Source organism: Athene noctua, chromosome 5, assembly GCF_965140245.1.
Source record: "Athene noctua chromosome 5, bAthNoc1.hap1.1, whole genome shotgun sequence".
Lineage (NCBI taxonomy): Eukaryota > Metazoa > Chordata > Aves > Strigiformes > Strigidae > Athene > Athene noctua.
Window position 1 is genome coordinate 7,588,667 of NC_134041.1, and position 21,162 is coordinate 7,609,828.

A 21,162-nucleotide genomic window follows, 5' to 3' on the forward strand; every position below is an offset into this window, starting at 1 on the left:
AATACCTCATCAGAAACATATCCCCTGCATACAGCATGTTTGACTTTGTTGAGTAGGACAATGCCTGTAAGAACCACTGATAGAAAACTCAAGAAAAAGACAAACTGACTAGTAAACCACTGAACAATGGCATCTTCTTGTCTTCTTATTTGTGTTTATGTTGTGACAACCTTGGGTTTTTTTCCTTCTGCTAAATTTTTAAGTAATATTTAAAGCTTAAAATATAAATGTCTCAAGTTTAAAAACAAACATAAGTTCTGGAAGGCATATAAGCCTTCCAAACAGCCAGAATATTGCACTTCTTTCAAAAAAAGTATTTCTGCGTTGGGGAAAAAAAAAAAAAAAAAAAAAAAAAAAAGCTTAACAAAGACTATGTAGCTACAGATGTTATCAGGTGTTCTAGGAAAACAGAGTTCAGAAAACAGAAGTATTCATGTACTGATGTAAAATTCTGCCTATATAGCGTAGGTTACAATTCTGAAGCCTCACAAATACCAAGTATATCCTAGAGTCCCATTCATTTACCTACACACAATAACACGCTTATTCACTATCATAGTTACGTCATTAGCAAAATGTGAAAGAGGGCAGTATGCCTGTTAAGGTCTATGCCCTTCCCCCAGCACTTGAAACACATCTATATTGGATATATTCTTAATCTAAAAGAACCTGTTCTTAGTTTTAAGCTAGTATTCTTGACTCGCACTAGAAGCAGCATTGGAAAGCCAGCAGGTAACAATATACTTAAAAACATATCAGAAACTTTTACTCAATCTTTTATTCTTGTTTGCAGCTTTAGAAAGGTCAAAAATCCTGGTTAAGGTGATATTAAGTGAACCGCTACTAGCACACAGTTCCACAAACACCTTACACCGGCATAAGTGAACAAGAAACACATCAGTTCCCCTGATGTTTATTCTCACCCTTACTCTGCTCTTTCTTTTGAGTCAGCATAAACATTTACCTTGCCACATAAGCAACTCACTGTGGAAGGTAATCCGGGTTAAAGCTAAGGTCAGAAGGGCAGTGCAGCAGGAAAAGTAGTTTTAATTTGGGCCAGTTCTGAATCCAGTCACACATTCAGCTATTCTTGCCACATTGCCTCTTCCCTTTTGCTAGGAGAAGCGAGACAGGACTGCTTCCAGCAGCAGTACCAACTCATAAATATTGGTGAAGCTGTGGTGTAACTCTTAATAAGCCACTGCATCACTCTTCACAGCAACTATCCCAGATCCATTTGCTTGAATATAGTTTTCTTACACTGCTATTTGCTACTTATCAAGTAAACCCCTTTTTTAAATTACGGCAATATCAAGCTACAGAACAATTTAGGGGGTTTAATTCCTTTCACTTTAATGGTGGTAAGAAACTTCCCACCTTTGTACTGACAGTAATTTAATTTCCTTTGTCTCTACAGTGAGTCCACTTAGAGGTTGAAACAGTTTGGGGTATTACCTGAACAATTTTTCTAAGTTTGGGTAGAAAATCCTTTGTAGCCTTCAAGTATTTAGACTCTCTAATGTGGATTATCACTGTCATATCTACTCAAAAAGCATGAAAGACATCTTCTTTGTAAAATATGCAACTTTCAGCTTTGTATTTTTACTTATTTTTTTAAATCAAGTTGGTAGTTAGTTGTCTTTTATGCAATTCTAAACAGCCTCTTTCATTACAACTTTAAGACACCTACAAAGATGCGTTAGCAACACTACAACAGCAGAGGGGAAAAGTACATTTCAAGATATGGGATTTGAGGCAAGAATGCGTGTGAAAGGTTCAGTTAACAGGAGGAAGAAGGAGGGGGAGGAAGAAAAAAAAAAAAAAAGGGGGAGGAGGGGAAGCAAAGTTCATTCCTCCAGCTCAGGGTGAGCATGACTCCTACAGACAGGATCCTAAACACTACCAGAACACATGCACACATTTAGCCATTTTCACCATTTCAAATTTAGTCAGTTTTTTACTGAATTCCCTTAAGGCATGAGAAGATTATAGTTACTGGTGGGTTTCAGGTAGATCCGTATTTTAACAGTGGTCTTGCACTTTTCAGACCAAAGAATAGTTACTCTGTTACTGTGGTCCTAAAAAGACACGAGTTATCTCCCAGGGATTTTCACAGAGGAGAATTTCAGAGCCAAAGTAGCTTTGGGGTGTCACTTGAAAGGCAGAGAGGAAAGCAGGACAAGACTGCAAGCACTTCCTGTCTGAATGGGATTGCCCATTGACATACAGTGCTGGTGAGGAAAAAAAGAAAACTTGAGATAACCTATCACCCTCCTACCTCTGCCCAGACAAACAAGAAACCCAGGCTGCAATATACCTTCACCCCATGCACACGCTTCCCCTTATCTCTTGCGGGTGTGAAGCAACTGATGTGCTGCCACTGCAAAGCCACTGACCTGGTAATGCCACAGTAACGTTCTGGGAAGGGTAAGGGGACAAACACCGGTGGATTCAGAATGGTACTTCCAATACTATCACACCATCTATTGTTCAAGGACTTTTCAGTAGACAAAGCTAATACTCGAAGAACCATGCATGGTTTTAGTAATGCCTTTAATATAAGGCCATACAAAAACACAGCAAGCAGAACAACAGACTTCAGTTGCAAAATTCAGAGAAAATAGATTATAAGTGTATCTGAAATGTTTCCTCCCTATTCTTGTTCCATATGGATACATTACTAACTGTCAGCCCTCTGGACAGCTAGGATCCCTTTACTCATTCTATATACTTATGACTCAGTTCCTTGACTGTAGCTCATTCTTGCAAGTTTAGGTTTGTTGCTGGGTGGGGGGGGAAGCGTGTTTAATTATTTTTAAGTGCTGCAAAAACACTTCCATTATAAAGACTCAAGGACAACACAGTAGGACATTTAGGCAAAAATAAAATTAGCAAGACTAAGCAGACTAGAGAACACCCAGACAGCACTTCACCTCTCCACCTCACATAAATTCCTTACCCTTTCTGATCTGTCTCACACATGACAAAATTACCTAGGTTTCAGTATACTTTCTCACATCTAACAGATGCGTGTTTGACACCATGAACAAAACTTAATCAAAGTCTGACTTTCCAAACTTGAACACTTCAGTACCAGAACAGGCAGACTGAAAGCAGCGTGGAAATCTGAAAAAAAAAAAGACTCAGAAAAGATGTATCATTCCAGACAAGAACAGATGCATAAAGGTTTTATGTGACAGATAACCACAGGTTTCTGTTTGCGACAGAAATTAAGAACCTGAGAAAATACCCTTACAGAAAACAATGTCACAGCAGTCAAACCCCCATCCGTATCTCTTGAGCCACCAATGCTCCCAGAGAGCTCCTTTGACTTTATTGTCCCAGTGAAAAGGAAAGCAAAAGAACATCAAGTTCATGAAGTGGCGTTTTGTTTTAAGTGTTAATCGAAGCCAAGGCGTGTTTGTATACAACGGGCTCTCGTAACCGGAGGGAAGCATCCCTCCGGCACGCAGAAACTCGGCGGCACTCCGGGAAGGAATCAAAGCCATTCCCGGAGACTCCGCGCTGCCCCCCGCGCAGGACGCCCGTACCCGCCTCCCCGGCGGAGCCCCGCGGCCCGGGGGGCTGCCCACCGCCGGTCTCTGCCGCCTGTTCCCCGGGGCTACCCCGAGCGCCGGGCCGGGCGGGGCAGGGCAGGGCAGCGGCCAGAGCCGCTCGGCCGCCGCGGGGAGGAGGCAGCGCTCGGTTTCCAGTCGGGGAGGCGACCTGCCCCGGGGAGGCGACCTGCCCCGGGGAGGCGACCCCCCTCACGGCAGGGAACCTGCCTCAGGGCGGGCACCCGGCAGCCCTGACACCCACCCGCCCCCCCCCCCGTACTCACACCGGCCATTCCTCGGGCGTGCGGAGCGGCGGGGCTGGCTGACCGCCCGCCGGGCCCCGGCAGCGCCGCCTCCGGCCGGGCAGCGGGGCAGGGCGGGGCGGGGCGGGGCCCGGCGGCGGCCTCAGCCCCAGCCCCGCCGCTCACATCACGAGTAAGGCGGCCGCCGATTGGCGGGCGGGCGGGCCGCGCCGCGCCCCCGGGAGAATGGCGGTCACCGGAGGGGAACGGCCGGGCAGCGGCGGCCCTGCCGTGAGGGGCGGCCGGCGGGCCGCGGCGGGGGGCTCAGCCTCAGCGCCGCGCGTCCCGGCACTGGGACAAAAGCCGCCATGCGCGGGGCGGTGAGGCCCCTCGGCAGCCCCGCGGGGCAGCGCTGCGCGCCGGGCCGGGCCACCGGGAAGGCGGCTTCGGGGTCACCCCGGCAAAGGCCTCGCTGCCTTCGGCCGCGGCCCAGTCGAGAGCCCGCTCGTAAAGCCCGGCGGGACCGGGCCGGCTGTCAGAGCCGGGCGGGTGGTTTGTGCCCGGGGTTTTGTGACCCCAGCCCAGGCTCCACTGAGCTTGTTCCTCCCGCCAGCACATCCCGCTGGCCAGGCCCCGGCGCTCTCCAGGTGAGCCGAGATGGAGACCGCTCCTCCCAAGTCACCAAAGACAGACAGTTTGCAAGGAAGTGCAGTCCCGTTTCTCTCTTAAATCGGTACCTGCTCACCACAGCCGGTGAAGATGGCAAGCCTGGACAGTTCCTGAACTGGGGCGTAAGCAAACAGTATTCCAGCTAGTCCAAAAATAAGGGCCTTGGAAACACAAAGGGCACATGACCAGCACACTAAAAAGGCTCCTGAAAATGAATGGTGAGCACACAACAGTGGCCCATGAGGAATTACGCTCAGTGGTGAACATATTTAAGAGGGATGAGCATGTGTTGCTTAGTAATAAATTCTAGGTTTTTAATTATTCCTTCAAACATTACTAGATAAAATACTAACTTCAGCTTTTTTATATATATGCCTTACTTATTTGAAAAACTCCTGGAATGTGAACAGGTTGTGTAATGGAAAACAGTTCCATTATTAGCTGCAATCACAAAATCTGTATCTGCCAATAAAACCACGATCACAATTTCTAGGGAGCGTGGAAGTGTACATTTTGATAAAACCACAGTATATTCTGGTGTTTCATTTCTGTACTCTCCATCTCCAAGCCATAAAAAGTTTTCCAGGTAGAAAAAACTGCAGAGATTCCTTTTACTTCATTTCAGACCCTAAATAGGGCCACTCATGTTAACCTATTCACTTTCTCTCTCCAAGCCAAGGATGGGGAAAAAGGGAACCCTTGGGAGGGAGCTCAGCTCTTCTAAAGCCACATGTTGTTCTCTAGATAATCTCTGTCTCCTCACCCCCACAGCAGAGCAGAGTTCTTCAGTCTGTGGTCAGCCACTGTGTCCAGATGGAGAGATTACTTCTAAAATACCCATGAAGCATGTTACTAGGGTTACAAAGCTGATTGATTGTCAGACTTGAATTTTTATCCAGGGATCTGCTATCCACTAGAAAATTTGTAGGGGTCATTAGTAAGTCAAAAAAAGGTTGAAAGCCACTGTTTATCAGGAGATTAACATATATTGACTGAGATAACACAAGTGCCTAAAGTTGGATGTGATAAATTCAGGCTTGTTCTAACTCTTTAGATTGGTCAAATGTCACCTAAATCAGTCTTTATAAGCTGCTTCTCTTTCTGTGATATTAGGGGTTTTAATGTATCTTTCTTCACACGGCATCAATCATTAAGAGACCTAATTCAAGACAAACAATGAACACCTGTTTTAAGATTTCTATGCTGTCATCAGACACCTTTGTGCTACAAACCAAGTATCAGAAAATCCCTTTCATAAAGAATTTGGGTTTCCAGGACAAAAAGAAAGGTTTAGCAAGTCTTACAGACATGTCCAACACTAGAGCGGTGCCAGAAACTGATCTTAGATAACTAGTGCTAAGAACCATAATCAGTCCAACCATCTCTTTTTAGAACCAGAAAACTACCGATATCCACTTTACACAGTGGATTCAAACATAAGCTGTTTACCATTTCTGTCATCCAGAAAGAGGTTCAGTGCTGCTGTCTCATTTTTATTTCAAAATTAGGTGGTGTAGAAGCACACAACAGGCTTGACCCAACAGGGACTAACTCCCAGTTTTTTAAAAAAAACAATACCTAAACATACAACAATAAGTCTGGAACCACCAATGAAAAATGTGAGTTAATAAAGGGAAATCTTATACTGACTTGTCATGATTGTGCGACAAGAAAAACAGTAACAGAAAACTTGAACCTAATCTTAGGTACCTATAGTGATGTCTTACTATATCTGATTGTATAGGCTATAGGATGCATATTTTGCTATTAGTCATGCCATTGTATTTCATGGCTTTGCAAAAAAACAAAGTAAAGCAATTTAAAAGTGAAAGTGAAACTTGCCTGAAGCTGGAGGGTATGGCGGAGAATGGTGTCCTCTAAAGCATGAATCCACTTCTCTCTCTCATCAGCATCTCGAGCTGAAAAAGTATTCAAAAGATATTTTTCAATTATATGCAGTCTTATATATGAAAAGCCGTAAGCAAACAGATCTGATGTCCTCACTAAATTTGGAAATTAAACCTTACTATCTTTGTTAAGTCACCAAGGACATAATTCCACAGTTATCTTAATATCCTGTTTATTCTTCTGTGGTTGCAGCTCTGTAACATTATTATGTTAATCTACTCTATGGTACTGGAGAGATGTTTTAAATAATCATGCACGCAAAAAGCTTTTATACTTTGGTAGAAATATCATTCTACTAATGACTCTGTACCATATATGTCAAATTTAAAAAAAAAAAAAAAAAAGAATATCATAAGAACAGCTCTGCATCACTGCTATTTGTGATTATCTGTCCCTTGTCCATTTATAGGGGCATACATGCAAAGAGAGTTTGCACAGACATTCCTCACGTAATTCATTAAGTAATTTTTAAATTTTCTTAGTTACAAGAAGCTGCTCGACCTGTACTAAATTATCCAGTAATTCTACTTCAGTGTGGACACAGCAACTTTGAATAAGTTAGCCTTTCAGGTATGAATTCATAAGACACGACGAACACTTCTATCAGGTCACCAGTGTGAATAATGAATCACAAAGAATAACCTGAAGTATATAATAAACATTTTTTAAACTCAAGATAATCCTACTCTAAAACGGAATAGAACCTATGTTAAACAAGAACACACACACAATAATATTTTCATACTTCTGCGACAGACCACCATACAGTTTTAATTAAGAATCCAAGTCAGGATGTAATGACAAAAGATGATTATACTTCTCAGTTGCAGGCAGTGATAGTTAAGAAAGCAGTATGTTAAGTGATGATTAAGAGGCAGTGGATGGCTTTCAGGACTGGCAGGACAAGGAAAAGAGGAGCTGGAGAAGGAAGATAAAGAACAGACCACAATAGACTAAGGACCATCTTCACCTTTTTTTCCCCTTGTTTCCCCTGATACTGCTTTTCTGCCCCCTACCCTCAGTACAGACATACCACCTTTACTTTGTTTGAAAGTTCCTTGCTGTGCTCTAAGAGTGTTTAAAAAATGCAGAAGCAGACAGAGTCAGTGGACTCCAGGTGAAGAAAGAACAGAAAAATGCACAGGCATTAAACAGACTGTAAACGATTTGGCCCATATACAAATTCAGAATTCAGACAATTGTTTCTTGTTCCTTATTCAAGTGGAAGGTATTTAAAAGAAACAGGAAGCCTGCTAAAAGCAAGGAAAGCTTAAGTGAGCTAGCACCTATTATGAATCAGAGAACTAAGATTCCTATCTGACTTCTTTGTTACGGAGTTCAGAGGAAATATTTGTAAACGAATATACTGAAAGTTCTCTCTCCAGCCTCAAAATGCTTTGTTTTCAATGTTCCCATTCTCACCCTTATGTTTCCATTGCTTTTATTTTTTGGAATTCTACAGCTCAAACCCATCTGTACCCAAAACCACCACGGGTCTTCCAAATATGTTAAATAAACCCTCCTTTAGGAAATTATTTATTACTTTTTCACACATTCATTCCTATAAAGGGTATTTCATAGGCCAGAGGAAGGGATAATGGAAGGAGAATCAGAAATCCACAGAAGGATCTCTCTTATGCCCCCGTCTTGAGGAAAAGGAAGCTGTAGATTTTTCTAGACTCCCCAAAGAAAACCCTATCAATATCAAGATATACATACTGCATTGTTTACTTCAGTATATATACACTAATTATGTCAAATTAACAAAACCATCAGGAAATAATTGACAGTTTATGTGTTTGTGAGAAATAGGTAAGAATGTCTCTTTAATATAGAAACTTGCTCACTGATGAGGTGGCCTCACAAAGCAGTGGGGCAAAACTTTACATGCAAGGTAAAACTAAAAGCCTAGTTTAAAATCTAGCTGGTTTTTTTAAAATGTATTTTCCAAAATACTACCAGTCAGTCCGTACTCTTTGTTCTTTTAAAATAGTAAAGTGTGATCAATTGCCATGGGTATTCTGGTAATGATCCCATTAACCTGCACAAATAAAAAACTAGACATAAGGGAAAGTGACTACCCAAAGTGCTTTCATATGCACAGAGGAAGTCTGTAGGAAGAAGTTACAGTAATTAAATGTTACTTGGCACAGCAGGTAAATAACTTTCCTGCAGGAACTGCCGCAAGTATTAAAAAGCTGGATTTTGCCATCTGTAATACTCTCAAAAACTCGTTAGAACAAACTTCTAACTTACAGTGGTTCTTCCTACTAGTTATCTATATTTTAATTGAAAAGCTGAAGAAGGTGCTGAGGACAAGTTTATAGGGCAATGATACTAGACAGCATGAAGGGACAGAAACCCTGTGAACTCTGCCCATATGACTGCATTAAGCCAAATATATTTTGCAATGTGTAAATTATAATTTTTCTTTTCACAGTAGGTACACACCTGCACAACAAACACCTTGTTCTTTTTTTACAGCATAGCTTACACTTTAACACTAATTTCAATTACTGAATTAGTCAATTAGAATCAGGTATATTTTCCTCTGACAGTATTTTTAATGCTTATTAGCTTCTTTGGTTCTGCTTACAAGAACAGGCCCCTTTGCCTAGTCCTGGCAGACATACTAATCAAGCTTATGCTTCTTATACCAGTCACCACTGAACAGTAAACTAAAGTTACCTGTGTCAATAATCTCAGTCCTTCGAATGTATCAATGCTTCAGTTCTGCAAAGGTGTGTTCAAAGTGGTGGTGGTTAACATATTTCAACGTTTGTAAGGTTTCTTGGGTTTGCTTTCTGTTTTTTCTGTGCTTTTTCCAATCAGTCAACTCCCAGCCCCAAAGAACATCTTACTGGGGAACAAGTGACTGAGGAGCTACTAAGTAATTCACGGGATACAAAAATTACATGTTCAATTTTTTTGCCCACAATTATTTAAACTAAAAAAGGAACAATTAAGGTGCAGACCAGTGAATTAATCCTTGTATTGCAACAGACTTTCTATGACCTTCCAGACTGCCAGCAAAAAGAAGTCACTGTATTAAACACTAATATCAATGTACAGTAGCCCATTAATAAAGGTTATCACATTAAGACTTGTATATGAACAGAACACAGAAGGCTTACAGTAACGGGGAAGACCTAGAAACCAACCAATCAGTACAGTTCAAAAACTGAACTGACTCCCATGCTCATAAATAAACTAAACTCTCGAAGCTTCTATTCCTTTAACAGCCCTTTTATAGCTCTTTCTACCAGGCTTCAGCAGAAAGAAGCAAGCTCTATCTTTTCCTCATATACTAGGCATTGAAAGCTTATGGCATAGCATGATCAATCCCCAGGTAGAACACATGAATCTCATCAACCTGCAACTAAGACAAAGTTTGAGCCATGATAAATCAGGATCCCTTGCCATGAGAAGCCTGCTTGCTGCACGGAACACACCGCATCGTAACCTTTTAAGCACTCTCTGTTCAGGACACTGGTTTAACTTTCAGACCATCTATCCTCAACAGCAGATTCTCCTGGCTTTCCTCCATATACTCTTTTAGGAAAACCATGGAGAAAAAAAAAAGTAGGATGCAGTTTTTAGTTAAAGCAAGCTGTGAGAAAACTTGTATTAAATCTAATCAAAATGGCTGCTGTGAGATTAGGTACAAGTAAAAGCTCCCTAATGGTGAAAGCAATTTAGAACTGAACAGCTGCCAAAAGATCACTGATGAAAAAAAAAAAAAAAAAAATCAATGGGAACATTCAAAAAAGAGATTAGCCAACACACTCAGAAACAATTTATGGGAAAAATCTACACACAATGGTCAGAGATCATTATCTACCCATCTGTAGGGAAAGCTAGATATCCAAGCCATTCTTCATTTAAGGAGGGCAACTTGGCCAAAGAAAAAGCTCTAATATCTTTTCAGCTAAAAAGTTTGCAATGAAAACTACATAATATTCACTGGAAGCTTTCTTCAGCAGATAGGGGACAAGAACGCCTCACTCATTAGTCCTATGTCTCAAATACCCTGAAATCACTCCAACTTTTTTTTCATTATTTGATCAGGCTTCATTTTAAAATTAATTCCCACCCTCCCCAATTCCTATAGGAAAGCTACTCTAGAATTCATTTCTGCCAGCATATTTGGGATAAGCCAATTATTGTCTAGTCCAAGGAATTTCACTAGTATCTGTACTTATTTAAAATAGAGGAATGATCTCTGGTCCCTCCTGACATAAAGCATCTAGAAAGAGAAGAAGGGTAGGGGGCGAGAGAGAGAAACTAGTTACTTTCTCCTAGGCTGTCTCTAGAACAACAGTATTACAAAAGATAAATAAGAAACACCAAGACACCTACATGAGCAATACCTGGGCACTCAAAAACCATTAAAGGTGTTACTTCAACTGTTTATAAATGTTTCCAATTTTTTTATACTAAATAGAAAAAGAAATTAGAGGGGCCCGCTATATTACATGAATATTCATTGTGGTTCTTAGTCTGCAGGGTTAATGAGATAGTTAACTTGTCAGCTGAAATTCAAATTGTACTAGGGCATCAACAAACCACAAAAATATCAATGCTGTCCGCAGTTGAGAGAACGCTAACAGTCCCTGTGCTCTTCTCTGTTTCAAGTACCAGAATCATTAACTCAGTTTTTACTGCAATTTAACAGTGAGCATTTGCACGTGCAGCCAGCTAAATGCAGACAGAGCTATATATATTTAACTCCTGTATTCAAGAGGTTGGAATCATTAATGGCTGAAACATTGCAAATTTGCCGTGATTATATCAGTTAAACTATTTTAATTTTTTTTTTTACTTGAATTAGTATTTATGAGCTAGATTACAATTTGTTCATATATGCTTAACCTTTCACTCCTCTGTGTCTATAGTGCATCCTTCAAAAGGTACCTGTATAATTTATTGTGATATTTCAACCATGGGGTACTTAACACAATCACAGTCCTATTTATGACTAGTTCAGAGAAGCACACTTAAAAAGTATGTAACTGCATTACAGTGAGATTTAGTATGATAATAATGTTTTCAAAGACATGCAATTTTTGTGATCTGGCTGGTTGAACTTATTCATAAGATATTTTAACATCCATTTTATACTAAAAAAAAAATTCCAAACTCTTTCCTAAAGGAGCTACAAAGAAAGGAAAGCAATTATTTTACCAAGGAGAAAATTATAGAATGAAAAAAACCACTAAAGACAAGATCATTGCTTCTACTGTATAATTTCTGTAATACAGAAAAATTATATTTTACAATTCCTGAAATAGTCTCTTATCCCTGAATTTCCCAAACTGCCAAGTCAGATATGGCAGGGATTTTAAATAGTTCTATTCTACGAGGATAAGAAGGCAAATGAAATGCAACTACATTAAATGCTCTCAGCCTCTATTAATTTCTCAAATAGAGAATAAATTTTGTAATTTAGAGTTCCTATAATATTTACTTTGTTGTGAAGAGATTATATGTGCATATACCAAATGTTAAAGTACAGCATAAAACAGATTACTTTTTCTAGCCTAAGCTTGATAGCATCTAAAGATTAGATATAAACAAGTTTAACAACTCTGCTCCACGATACAGCATTTACCACTAGCATTTCTAGGTCATGCACAGCAGTATTTGGAAGACAGAATATACAAAACATATCACCCCAGAATTAGCATACTGGTGCGCTTTTTTTTTTTTTTCCGTGTGCATCTACACAGGCATTAGGATGAAAGAAAAACCTCAAGAATTAGTTAAAGAAATCACTAGCTTACTTATAAATACACCATACTGTCACAAAATGAAATGCATATTTTATTTTCATTCACCGTGACCTACTTACAGGCAGAACTCAGTAAAAAAAGTCTATTACATCCAGAGTCAATAAAGTCAATTATGCAGCCTTCAATCTGACAAAACCTCCACTGATTTTTATAAAAAATTCCCGTCTTTTCTCAGCCAAGTGCAGAACTAATGTAGTATATTTACACACAAATAATCAGATAGAGGTAAAATTCTGACTATACTGAGATCGATAGGATTTTTGCCATCAACCTCAATGGAGAGAGATTTTATCATTAGTGCGCAGTAAGGTGGAAAATTCATACATCAAAGGGCTGTTCTGTGGCTAAACAAATAGCTTTATAAAGACACTGAAGGCCTTTCAAACCACAGAAAAACATGCAAGGTGAAGCAAGGTTTCACATAAGTCTACCAAAATACTGTAGTTTCATTGCCTACAAGTACCCTGCTAACACATGCAGCTCCCACATCTGTCAGGAGGTTGAACACAGTCTCAGTACTTTATTTTCTCTGTATCATAATTTTGGAGTCGTCACAATCGTTATTCTCCCCTTCTACTAATGATCTTCCTCCTGACGCTATTCTCCACCCACACACATAAATCAACTCTCCTTTCATTCTGCAGGTGTTTGACCAGTCTGATCTCCCTGTACCTACAGAAGACTCCCGTGCAATTACAAAACGGAAAGTCTAATCTTGTCCAAAGAAAAAGCATCAAATGGTCTCCTGTGTACAGTGTACTAGTAAGATTAATCTGTGATCTCGACAAACCAACTAAACTGGTGTTTCACTGTTACCTAATCTCAATAGCTTTTTTTAGCAAGCTTTATAAACAGCCCATAAACATACCTTCGGGTAAAAACTTGTGTGACAAAGGAACGGCATGATCAAGATGCTATTAGTTCTCCCTGGGAATTCATACAATACAATGTGTAATTTTGCAATTAAAAATTTCTGAACGTGGGACAATCTGCAAGTGTCTGAGTTTTCACTAAGGAATGTCAACATGTAAATATCAGTAACTGTAACACTGAATAATACTTTATATAGTATATTCTGTGGAAATGGCCTTCAAGGTATATTTGCATTTAAAAGCCACTGCAGATCACACTGAATTAGCTCAGAAACTACTAGTTTGAGGTAGAAACCCTATTTTGGCTTGAACTAAAAAAAAAAAACAAAATAGAGGAACAAAAATTAACCGCTTTCCTTAGCCAATAATACAGTTCTCAATTTAACAGGTCAAACTCAAGTTTATTGCTACTTGGAATTTCTTGTTAAAACAGAAGGAAAAGAGCATTAAACTTCTCAGTATCCCTCCCCTCCTTATAGTGAGACCTTTCTGACCATTTCTTCCCTTCCAAAATAGTTGTCACGTATCATATGTACAGTTGAGGTAACAGATTCATATTGATGACAAAAGTAATAAGCAATAAATATACTATTTCTTCTAGAGGAAGGAAAAAGCAATTGGACACATCACACAGATACTGTTTCAAGGTATTATTTTCTTTGCTACTCTCAAGTTTAACATACATTTTGAAATCTGCTATTTCAACCTCAAGAAATGGAAAATGAGGAGGTGTTTATATATGACCATAAAAATTAAGTGGAAGTAGCCCCATTAAAAATGGCATACTCACGGTACAATTAGAAAATTGACAATTACACTACAGGATGCTGCAAGCACAAGTGGGAACTGCATGAAACAGTAAAAGCACAACCACGCACCCATTCCCTGTGCTCTGGTCACAGGCTCCAACTACTCAAAATATTAGTATAATGCATTAATAGCAAAAAGGAGGGAGACAGAAGAGAGAGGAAGACAGAAAAATCATACTGCAAAAGCTAAACCTAGTTCTGGTTCGCAGAAGAATTTTGCAGTTCTGCCAGCTGGGAGAGGATGAGATGCAGAACATTGTGCAGCACAAAGCTGGTCACTTAAAGGGTGGAGGACAAGTAGCTCAGCTCTTATGTAAATGTATGAAGAGATGAGGCTGGAAGCTTTACACTTAACATAGCTGCTCATCCTTCTCTGTAATATAAAAGCACCATTGAGCATAGCATAGAGGAATTCACTGTTTCAGCATCACCAGAACACCAAAAGACCCTGAAAAATGTTAGCTTCGGACAAACAGTGTGGTCACAGCAGTTATAAACATCATTGAGGATACCAGCACAGACCAAGATTTCACACCAAAATCTCTTTCTAGGTATGTTTCAGTATCAAATTTAAAAAGCTCTCAAAGCTTTTTGGGGAAAAGGCTGCAATTTATGAATCGTTATTTAAATTGGGTAATCTGATAGACTAAAGTGCCTCTTCACACCACAAGGGCAATCAGCTTCCTGTCATCTATTTGGTGGACAACGTTCAGGTTTTACAGAAGACTATAGATATTGACTATTTTAAAACCATTATACTTAATTTTGATACTTAATACAAATACTTAAAATCTCAAATTCTGATACTGCTCGGCAACTAAGGCCTTTGTGGACCTCAGTATATCCTTAGCTGTGTCCCACATTAATAAAAATTCCCTACTTCTATAACATTAAGGCAACCTCTTCCTGTGCATATATTGCCTCTTTACTTCAGCTGGGATGGTAGGCAGCCACAAGTCAACCTAGAAACTGGTTCAGGATGGGGTAGAAGGAGAAATCTCCCTTTACTAGCTGATAGCTTTCATGTAATAGAAGAAGTTGCACAGCAACATCCATGCTTCATTTCTCAGATACTTTTGTGGCAGAAACAGGAAAGGAAAGACAAAAGCTAAAGCAAAATCATCTCAGATCAATGCACTGGACTGCTTCCAATCTTTCAATCCTTTATTACACAAAACAGTGAAGCAAGACTGATTTGCCTTCCGAACAACAGCGCTGCAGGCTGTAAAAATAAGAGCTGAGTTTTCAGGTAGCAGTTTAAAAATCTGAATTCTTGTTTCTGTATATAACGTGTGTTTAGTGAAGTATTTCAGTTCAGACAAAACCCATTATTGCTTCAGATTAGACAGCAATTCCAATACCAAGCAGGCAACAATACCCTTGCCAGACTATCTTGAACATCGTGTTCCCACTCTTGAATTTAAGCCATGAGCATCTAGTAGCAGAAGGAGCAGCTAAATGATACGAAGGATAGAAGAACTGACTTTTCAAATGGAAAGAGCTTATAGCTAGGTGATGATATGAAGATGTTAAAAGAAAAAAACAAAACAAACAACCCACAGTGTTTGAAGGTTATGGAACACTTAGAACAGGGACATATATTACAGCAAGAATAAAATATATTACCAAGAAAGAGCTTCCTGACAGAATGGTACATTAGAGTAAGAGTATTATCCCAAATGTCTTGCAAGCAACTTGAATGGATTTTTGCACTTAATCTGAACAAGCCCCATGAGGGAGTGCTTTGAGATCTACCTAATTCAGAAGCCTCAGAATCAAGCCATGAAACTGGATATACAGTATGACCAAACAAGGACCAACCAGGAGATGAAATACATTACTTTTAAATGTATTTTTAAATTTCTGTGGACATTCTACTCCTCCCTCCTCCCTCCATTGTGAACAGGTATGAATACAGCCATATTTAACAATAAAATAAAGGGAAAAAAAAATCTGCTGGGCACTCCGGGAGAGCTAAAGTTAAGCTGACAGTAAAACCAAAACATGCTATTTGGTTTATTGCCCATATTTATTCAATAAACTTCTTTCCTTTATACCCAAGTACTGAGTACATGGATATCATTTGATATTTACATGATTATCATTCAAAGCCTACATTTATTTTGTAATAGAAACTTTTTAACTTTTATTAATGTTCAATACAGAGATGGCCACTAGGAAGCACAGGTGCGAACAGAATAGAGGGAGACTGTCACAGGCAGCAACAAAATATGAACTACACAGTGGAAAGACTCAGAATTTACCAAGATCCAGTGACAGGCAAATCTTAGTGGGAGATGCTGGAGGTTTAGTGCTTCAGAAATTCAGTTACACACATACATACAGATATGGGAAGAACATTCCTGTGAGAAGTTCATCAGACATCTTTAAATTACTTATTTGCCCTTCATCTCATTACTTACATCTCTAGAGTGTTAGACAGATGTGCAATTTAGAGCAACTCACATTAAGAAATAATTAATTAATCCACTATAAGGTTTTTCTATCAAATTCAAACTCTATCACTGCCTGTCAGCAAAATTTCACTGAGGCCAAAGAAGATTCAAGTCTTCACCAATCAGTACTTAAAGTCTGAGTACATGAAAACAGGTTTTTCTGGAGCCTGAAGGAAAAACCATTCCACTGCAGATGGAACCCTAACTTAGACACAGGTCAGCAGATCTTTGAAATCTTGGTATTTTTAAAGTTCTGACATTTTCCCAATGAGGCTCCAGGTTGTTTGGATCCCTGGCTGTCTTTGAGAATGAAGGAAGGCACTAAGGAGGAAGGAAGAGGTTGCATCTTTAAAAAAGTTGCCATTTCTGCAGAAGTCTTCTCTTGTACAAGACTTCTTTTATAAAGGATGGATGTATCTACAGTTATGACTATCTCACAGAACAAAAATTCTATCTGAATCATATTAAAAAAAAAAAAAGTCTTAGAAAGAAATTGTTAGGAATACTGTATGTTTTCATGGATTATTCCCAGGATCTGGTCTACATATTCTGTGTGGTCTCAGAATACATTTTTTAGTATTTACATTATTACCCATTTGCCATTCATGACTGATAGTAACCTATATTTCACATAAATTAAAGCCTGTGTAATACTGAATTAATTTAATATAATGAGCATTTTACATATATATATATATATATATATAACACAAGGGTTGCATGAGGTGCATTTACAGTGATTGTAAGAACTACAGATACAGTTCCACAGAGCTGTTTCATACTGAAATATCCCAGCACTAATATCTTACCTGTCTTTTTACATTTTCACATTACAGCCACATATATTAATACTGTGCTTGTATCATTACAATTTTCTGCATATCAGAGGTGTTATTCTCATAATATGCTAATAGAAAGAACATAGTACAGAAAATAGTGTACAAGATCTTAGTTCTACACTAAAGGAGCATACATGAATCCAGACCTGACATGAAATGCACACAAATTGAGATTATAAAGCATGAGGTGTTTTGAGACAAAACTGGTGTTCAAAAATTATGAATATTACTTACAGCAGAACATTACTCGTAGCAAATACTGTCAAACTTATTTTAAAACATCTGACTACCCAAAAGAAAACATGGCATATAAGAAATCACTGCAAATAAGACATTTTAAAAAAGGTATATTTTAGTAAATAAAGATAAGAGATTTCTAGATTTACCTGTATCAAATTCTCAAATATTCAGCAGCATTTAGCTTCACAGTACTGAAAGACTGCCATAGTATGGCATTCAATTACTGCATTAGCAATTAGCTTGCATTTTATCAAGTTATCCTTGGGAACAGTATATTTAAGTACTACTGTGAGCTCAGCATTATGAAGGTATGTTTCTGAGGCTTAATGCAGTAAAAAGCCAGAGTACAGCAGCAGCATTTAGGAAGAACTGTAGCACAAGGAATACGGATGCCAGTGACAATATGGTGTACAATTAACATTTATCATTAGAAATATTCTCACAAACACAGCAGTATTAACGATAACTCCAATTTCCAAATCACTAATTTAAAAATATGTACAGTAAAATATAGGTTATAGAATTATTCCCGTTTATATAAATTAATATGACTGCTTAAATGCAAATGTGCCTCTTGGATATTTACAGTTTCCAGCTCTATGCAAAGCAATTAAATGATTTAGTCACTACATTTTAAAGGAAAAGCAAAAGGACTAACAAATGTTAGTTGAAAAATATTTTCATCACACTTCCCTAGGATTTTAACATTCAGAAAATAGAAGTTCTCTAGTCAATATTATCACAGTATTTTGTCCTACTGCTGCAGATAAAATAATTTAAGGAGTACATAACAATTATATAGTACCTTACCCTTTCTACCGGTGAACCATAGCATGCAATGACGAAACATAGCAGTGGCAGATGGCATTGGTGTTAGTAAATGTGAATAAAAGGATAATAGCAGAGAAATGGTGACTGGCAGACAAGACACAGAAATGTAGATGAAATGAATGCAAGCTGGTAAATCTTGAAGCAAAGCTCCACCTTTAAGCCAAATGTTGCCTCTAGTCTCCTCATAATTGAGCATTAAGTTCTATTTGGATACAAATTGCAACCTTCAGACCAGTCTTGATTCTCTTCATACAGAAATGCATAATTGTATCTTGATAACGAAGATCAGAAACGTTTTGTAAGCAAAACCCATAATCAGAAGCCCATTACTTTCTCCCCTTGAGTGATATATTCTTTACATTTTTAATCTCCAAATCCTGCCAGAGCCACAGTCTCTTTCTAGCACATATGTATCCACTGCAGATGTAAATCCCTGCCTAACCTGCAGCACCCCTGGATCCAGAATGTTCTCAGTTTGCTCATTCATGCTGTTCTGTTGCCAAACATTTAAAATCATCCATCAAATACAAGTGGAATCTATTATAAGAAAAAACAATCTCTTCTTTCAGCTCACCCTGAAAATGGAAGGTTTTCTGATCAACAGTTATTGTGAAGGTGCTGTCGTCCTCATCGTCTATACCAATCACAGCTCCCTGTGAAACAAAGAACAAAATCCTGATAAGGCAAGCAGTGACATCAGCAGCATACACTCTATCACTACACCACTGGAATTTAAAAAGCATTGACAAATTAGAAGCAAACTGAATACAGTGAAGAGCAGAAGGATTCTCTGTTTAGTCACAGGATGCAAGTCAGCTCTTTAATAAATTTTTAGTTGCAGAAAAAAAATTTTGTAATTATTTGTAAAACTGTGATTTTCTGGATAATAATATGCATCTTTTCTTTTTCCAATGGCTTTATGCTACAGCATCATTATAGTAAACAGTTTTCTACTACATTCCACCTTATATTTTAAAAGAGCAGAGAGCAATATTTTGTAAGTACTTTCCATGTAGAAAAAAATACTAATTCATAGATACTCTACAAAAAGAAGTTCTTGACCTGATCTTATCTACCCATCTATTAAAAAAATAAATCATTCTAGCAGAATGAATTTGGCCCATCATGTCATGACACTGGTACACTGCATGATCTACTTTTCAGTCCCTAAGTAAATATTAACACTAAGTCTCCAGAATACATCAAAAGCAGCTAGCTTTGTCTTCTAATTCTTCATGAATTATTAGAAGGAAATGCAAATAAATTGTAGAGTTAAAGGCCATCTGTGCTTAGCTATTTGCAAATCTATCCACATCTTCACTCCTGTCCTCTCAAACAATAAATAACACATTCCCATCCAGAAGACAACAGTGAGCCTCTGCCAACTCCAACAAATTGTAACATTTAGTTCAAAAACCACCAGTGAATTTGCTCAGTTTCTCTTCTCCTTCTTCAGGAGACATAGCATCAGAATCTCGTTTTATCCTTCCCCCTCCCACAAAACAGACAGACATGACTGGAAGGTGCACATATTTAAAGGGTAAATTCTGCCCTTACTGTCAGAGTAAACAGCAAGTAACAGTACTACAAGCACCTGTGAATCAGTTCCAAGTGCTTCATTTCATCCAGAGCAGGGGGTCAGGTATATATCAGGTTGGCCAAAAACATAAGAATTGTTTTGGTACAGACTTGGGGGCAGAGGGACCTGAATCAATCTTATTCATACCCATTCTTCATAGCCTCTATATGAGGTTTCTGGCCAATGGTACCAGCTCACGTATGGCTGTGACCATCACATGCACCACAAGCCAGAGTGGAAGGAACAGGTCCTATTTAAGAACAGCACCAACCGTATAGCTTCAAGGCTACATAGCAGGAAATGATAGCTTCAAACTTTTTTCTTCCCTCCACTGCCAAAAATGTACCATTTAACTTCACCAAGAGTATCTTCCATACAGGCTTTTCAAGGACAGCTCTGTGATTGCTACAGAAGCAGCACGTAAAAAGTGTACCCAAGCCAGTACAATTCTGAATGCTTTTAGTGCCAGGACACAACAACCACCAGATGCCTAGACATTAGATTCGGAGACTATCTGGTAATCATGCAGTGTGCCAGTAACATGACATGATGGGCCACATTCATTTTGCCAGAATGTTTGGGGTTTTTTTTTTTTATAAATATATGAAGACATAAAAAATGTCTGGCACTTTAAGTACACGTTTTGCTACACAATAAATCAGAAGATCACTGCAAGTTGTACAAGATTCATTCTCCTCACCAGCTACATCAAAAAATCTGTAAGTCAGACACCAAGAACATGACCAAGATATACTCCCCAGAGAATATAAGTAAAATTAATGTAAGGCTGAAAAGGTTAGACGAGGACAGCTAAGTCCTGCCTCCCTCCTAAGTGGTGGGAGAAGACTGAGTAGCAGGAAGAGCACACCACTGTCTGCGATCTCAGCACAAACCTGCATGAAGTCCACACGTTCTAATTGCAGTGCTGAGGCAAAGGGTCTGAGCATAAGCATAGAAGACGCTTCTGTTGTCATGCAGATAACACATATGAACAAGTAAAAGAAAACCTAGTGTGAAAGCTTAAGTGTATATTCCAGAAAACTTAAGCAGGACTTAAGCATAGTACAGATGATACAGATTCCTCTATGAACACACCTTCCTAAGTATCCTCTGACAGTCAACAAAAGAATTTGAAGATGAAACTTCAGGCCTATGAAACGTGTATCAAGAGCAAAAAGGTGAGGAACAAGCTTTTAAAAATCCATTCAAGAAAAAAGGAAGTATTTTAGCCAAATTACTTAAATTACATGTTTGTTTATGTTCACACCTACAGTTACAAATCAACAATTACTCTAAACAGAAAACCTCTTTGATAGAATTTCAGACTGCAGAAGCCCATCTGTTCAGCTATCAGTATCACTGTCATCT

At 38.8% G+C, this 21,162-nt stretch overlaps 1 protein-coding gene across 9 annotated transcripts in view; it reads right to left on the reverse strand.

Annotated features, from left to right (window-relative positions):
* OSBPL9 (oxysterol binding protein like 9) overlaps positions 1-21,162 on the reverse strand; it is a 64,830-nt gene that overhangs the window by 30,786 nt on the left and 12,882 nt on the right. For 5 of the 9 annotated variants that reach the window (XM_074906229.1, XM_074906228.1, XM_074906227.1 and 2 more), the window contains 2 exons: positions 18,790-18,868; positions 6,311-6,387 (listed from right to left, as the gene is read on the reverse strand). In XM_074906229.1, the coding sequence (XP_074762330.1) occupies positions 6,311-6,387; positions 18,790-18,868 (156 nt within the window). Of the gene's footprint in view, positions 1-2,463; positions 2,472-3,841; positions 3,945-6,010; positions 6,047-6,306; positions 6,388-18,194; positions 18,265-18,368; positions 18,718-18,789; positions 18,869-21,162 lie in introns of those variants that run through there. The other 4 variants (XM_074906222.1, XM_074906225.1, XM_074906224.1 and 1 more) reach the window with 4 other exon arrangements.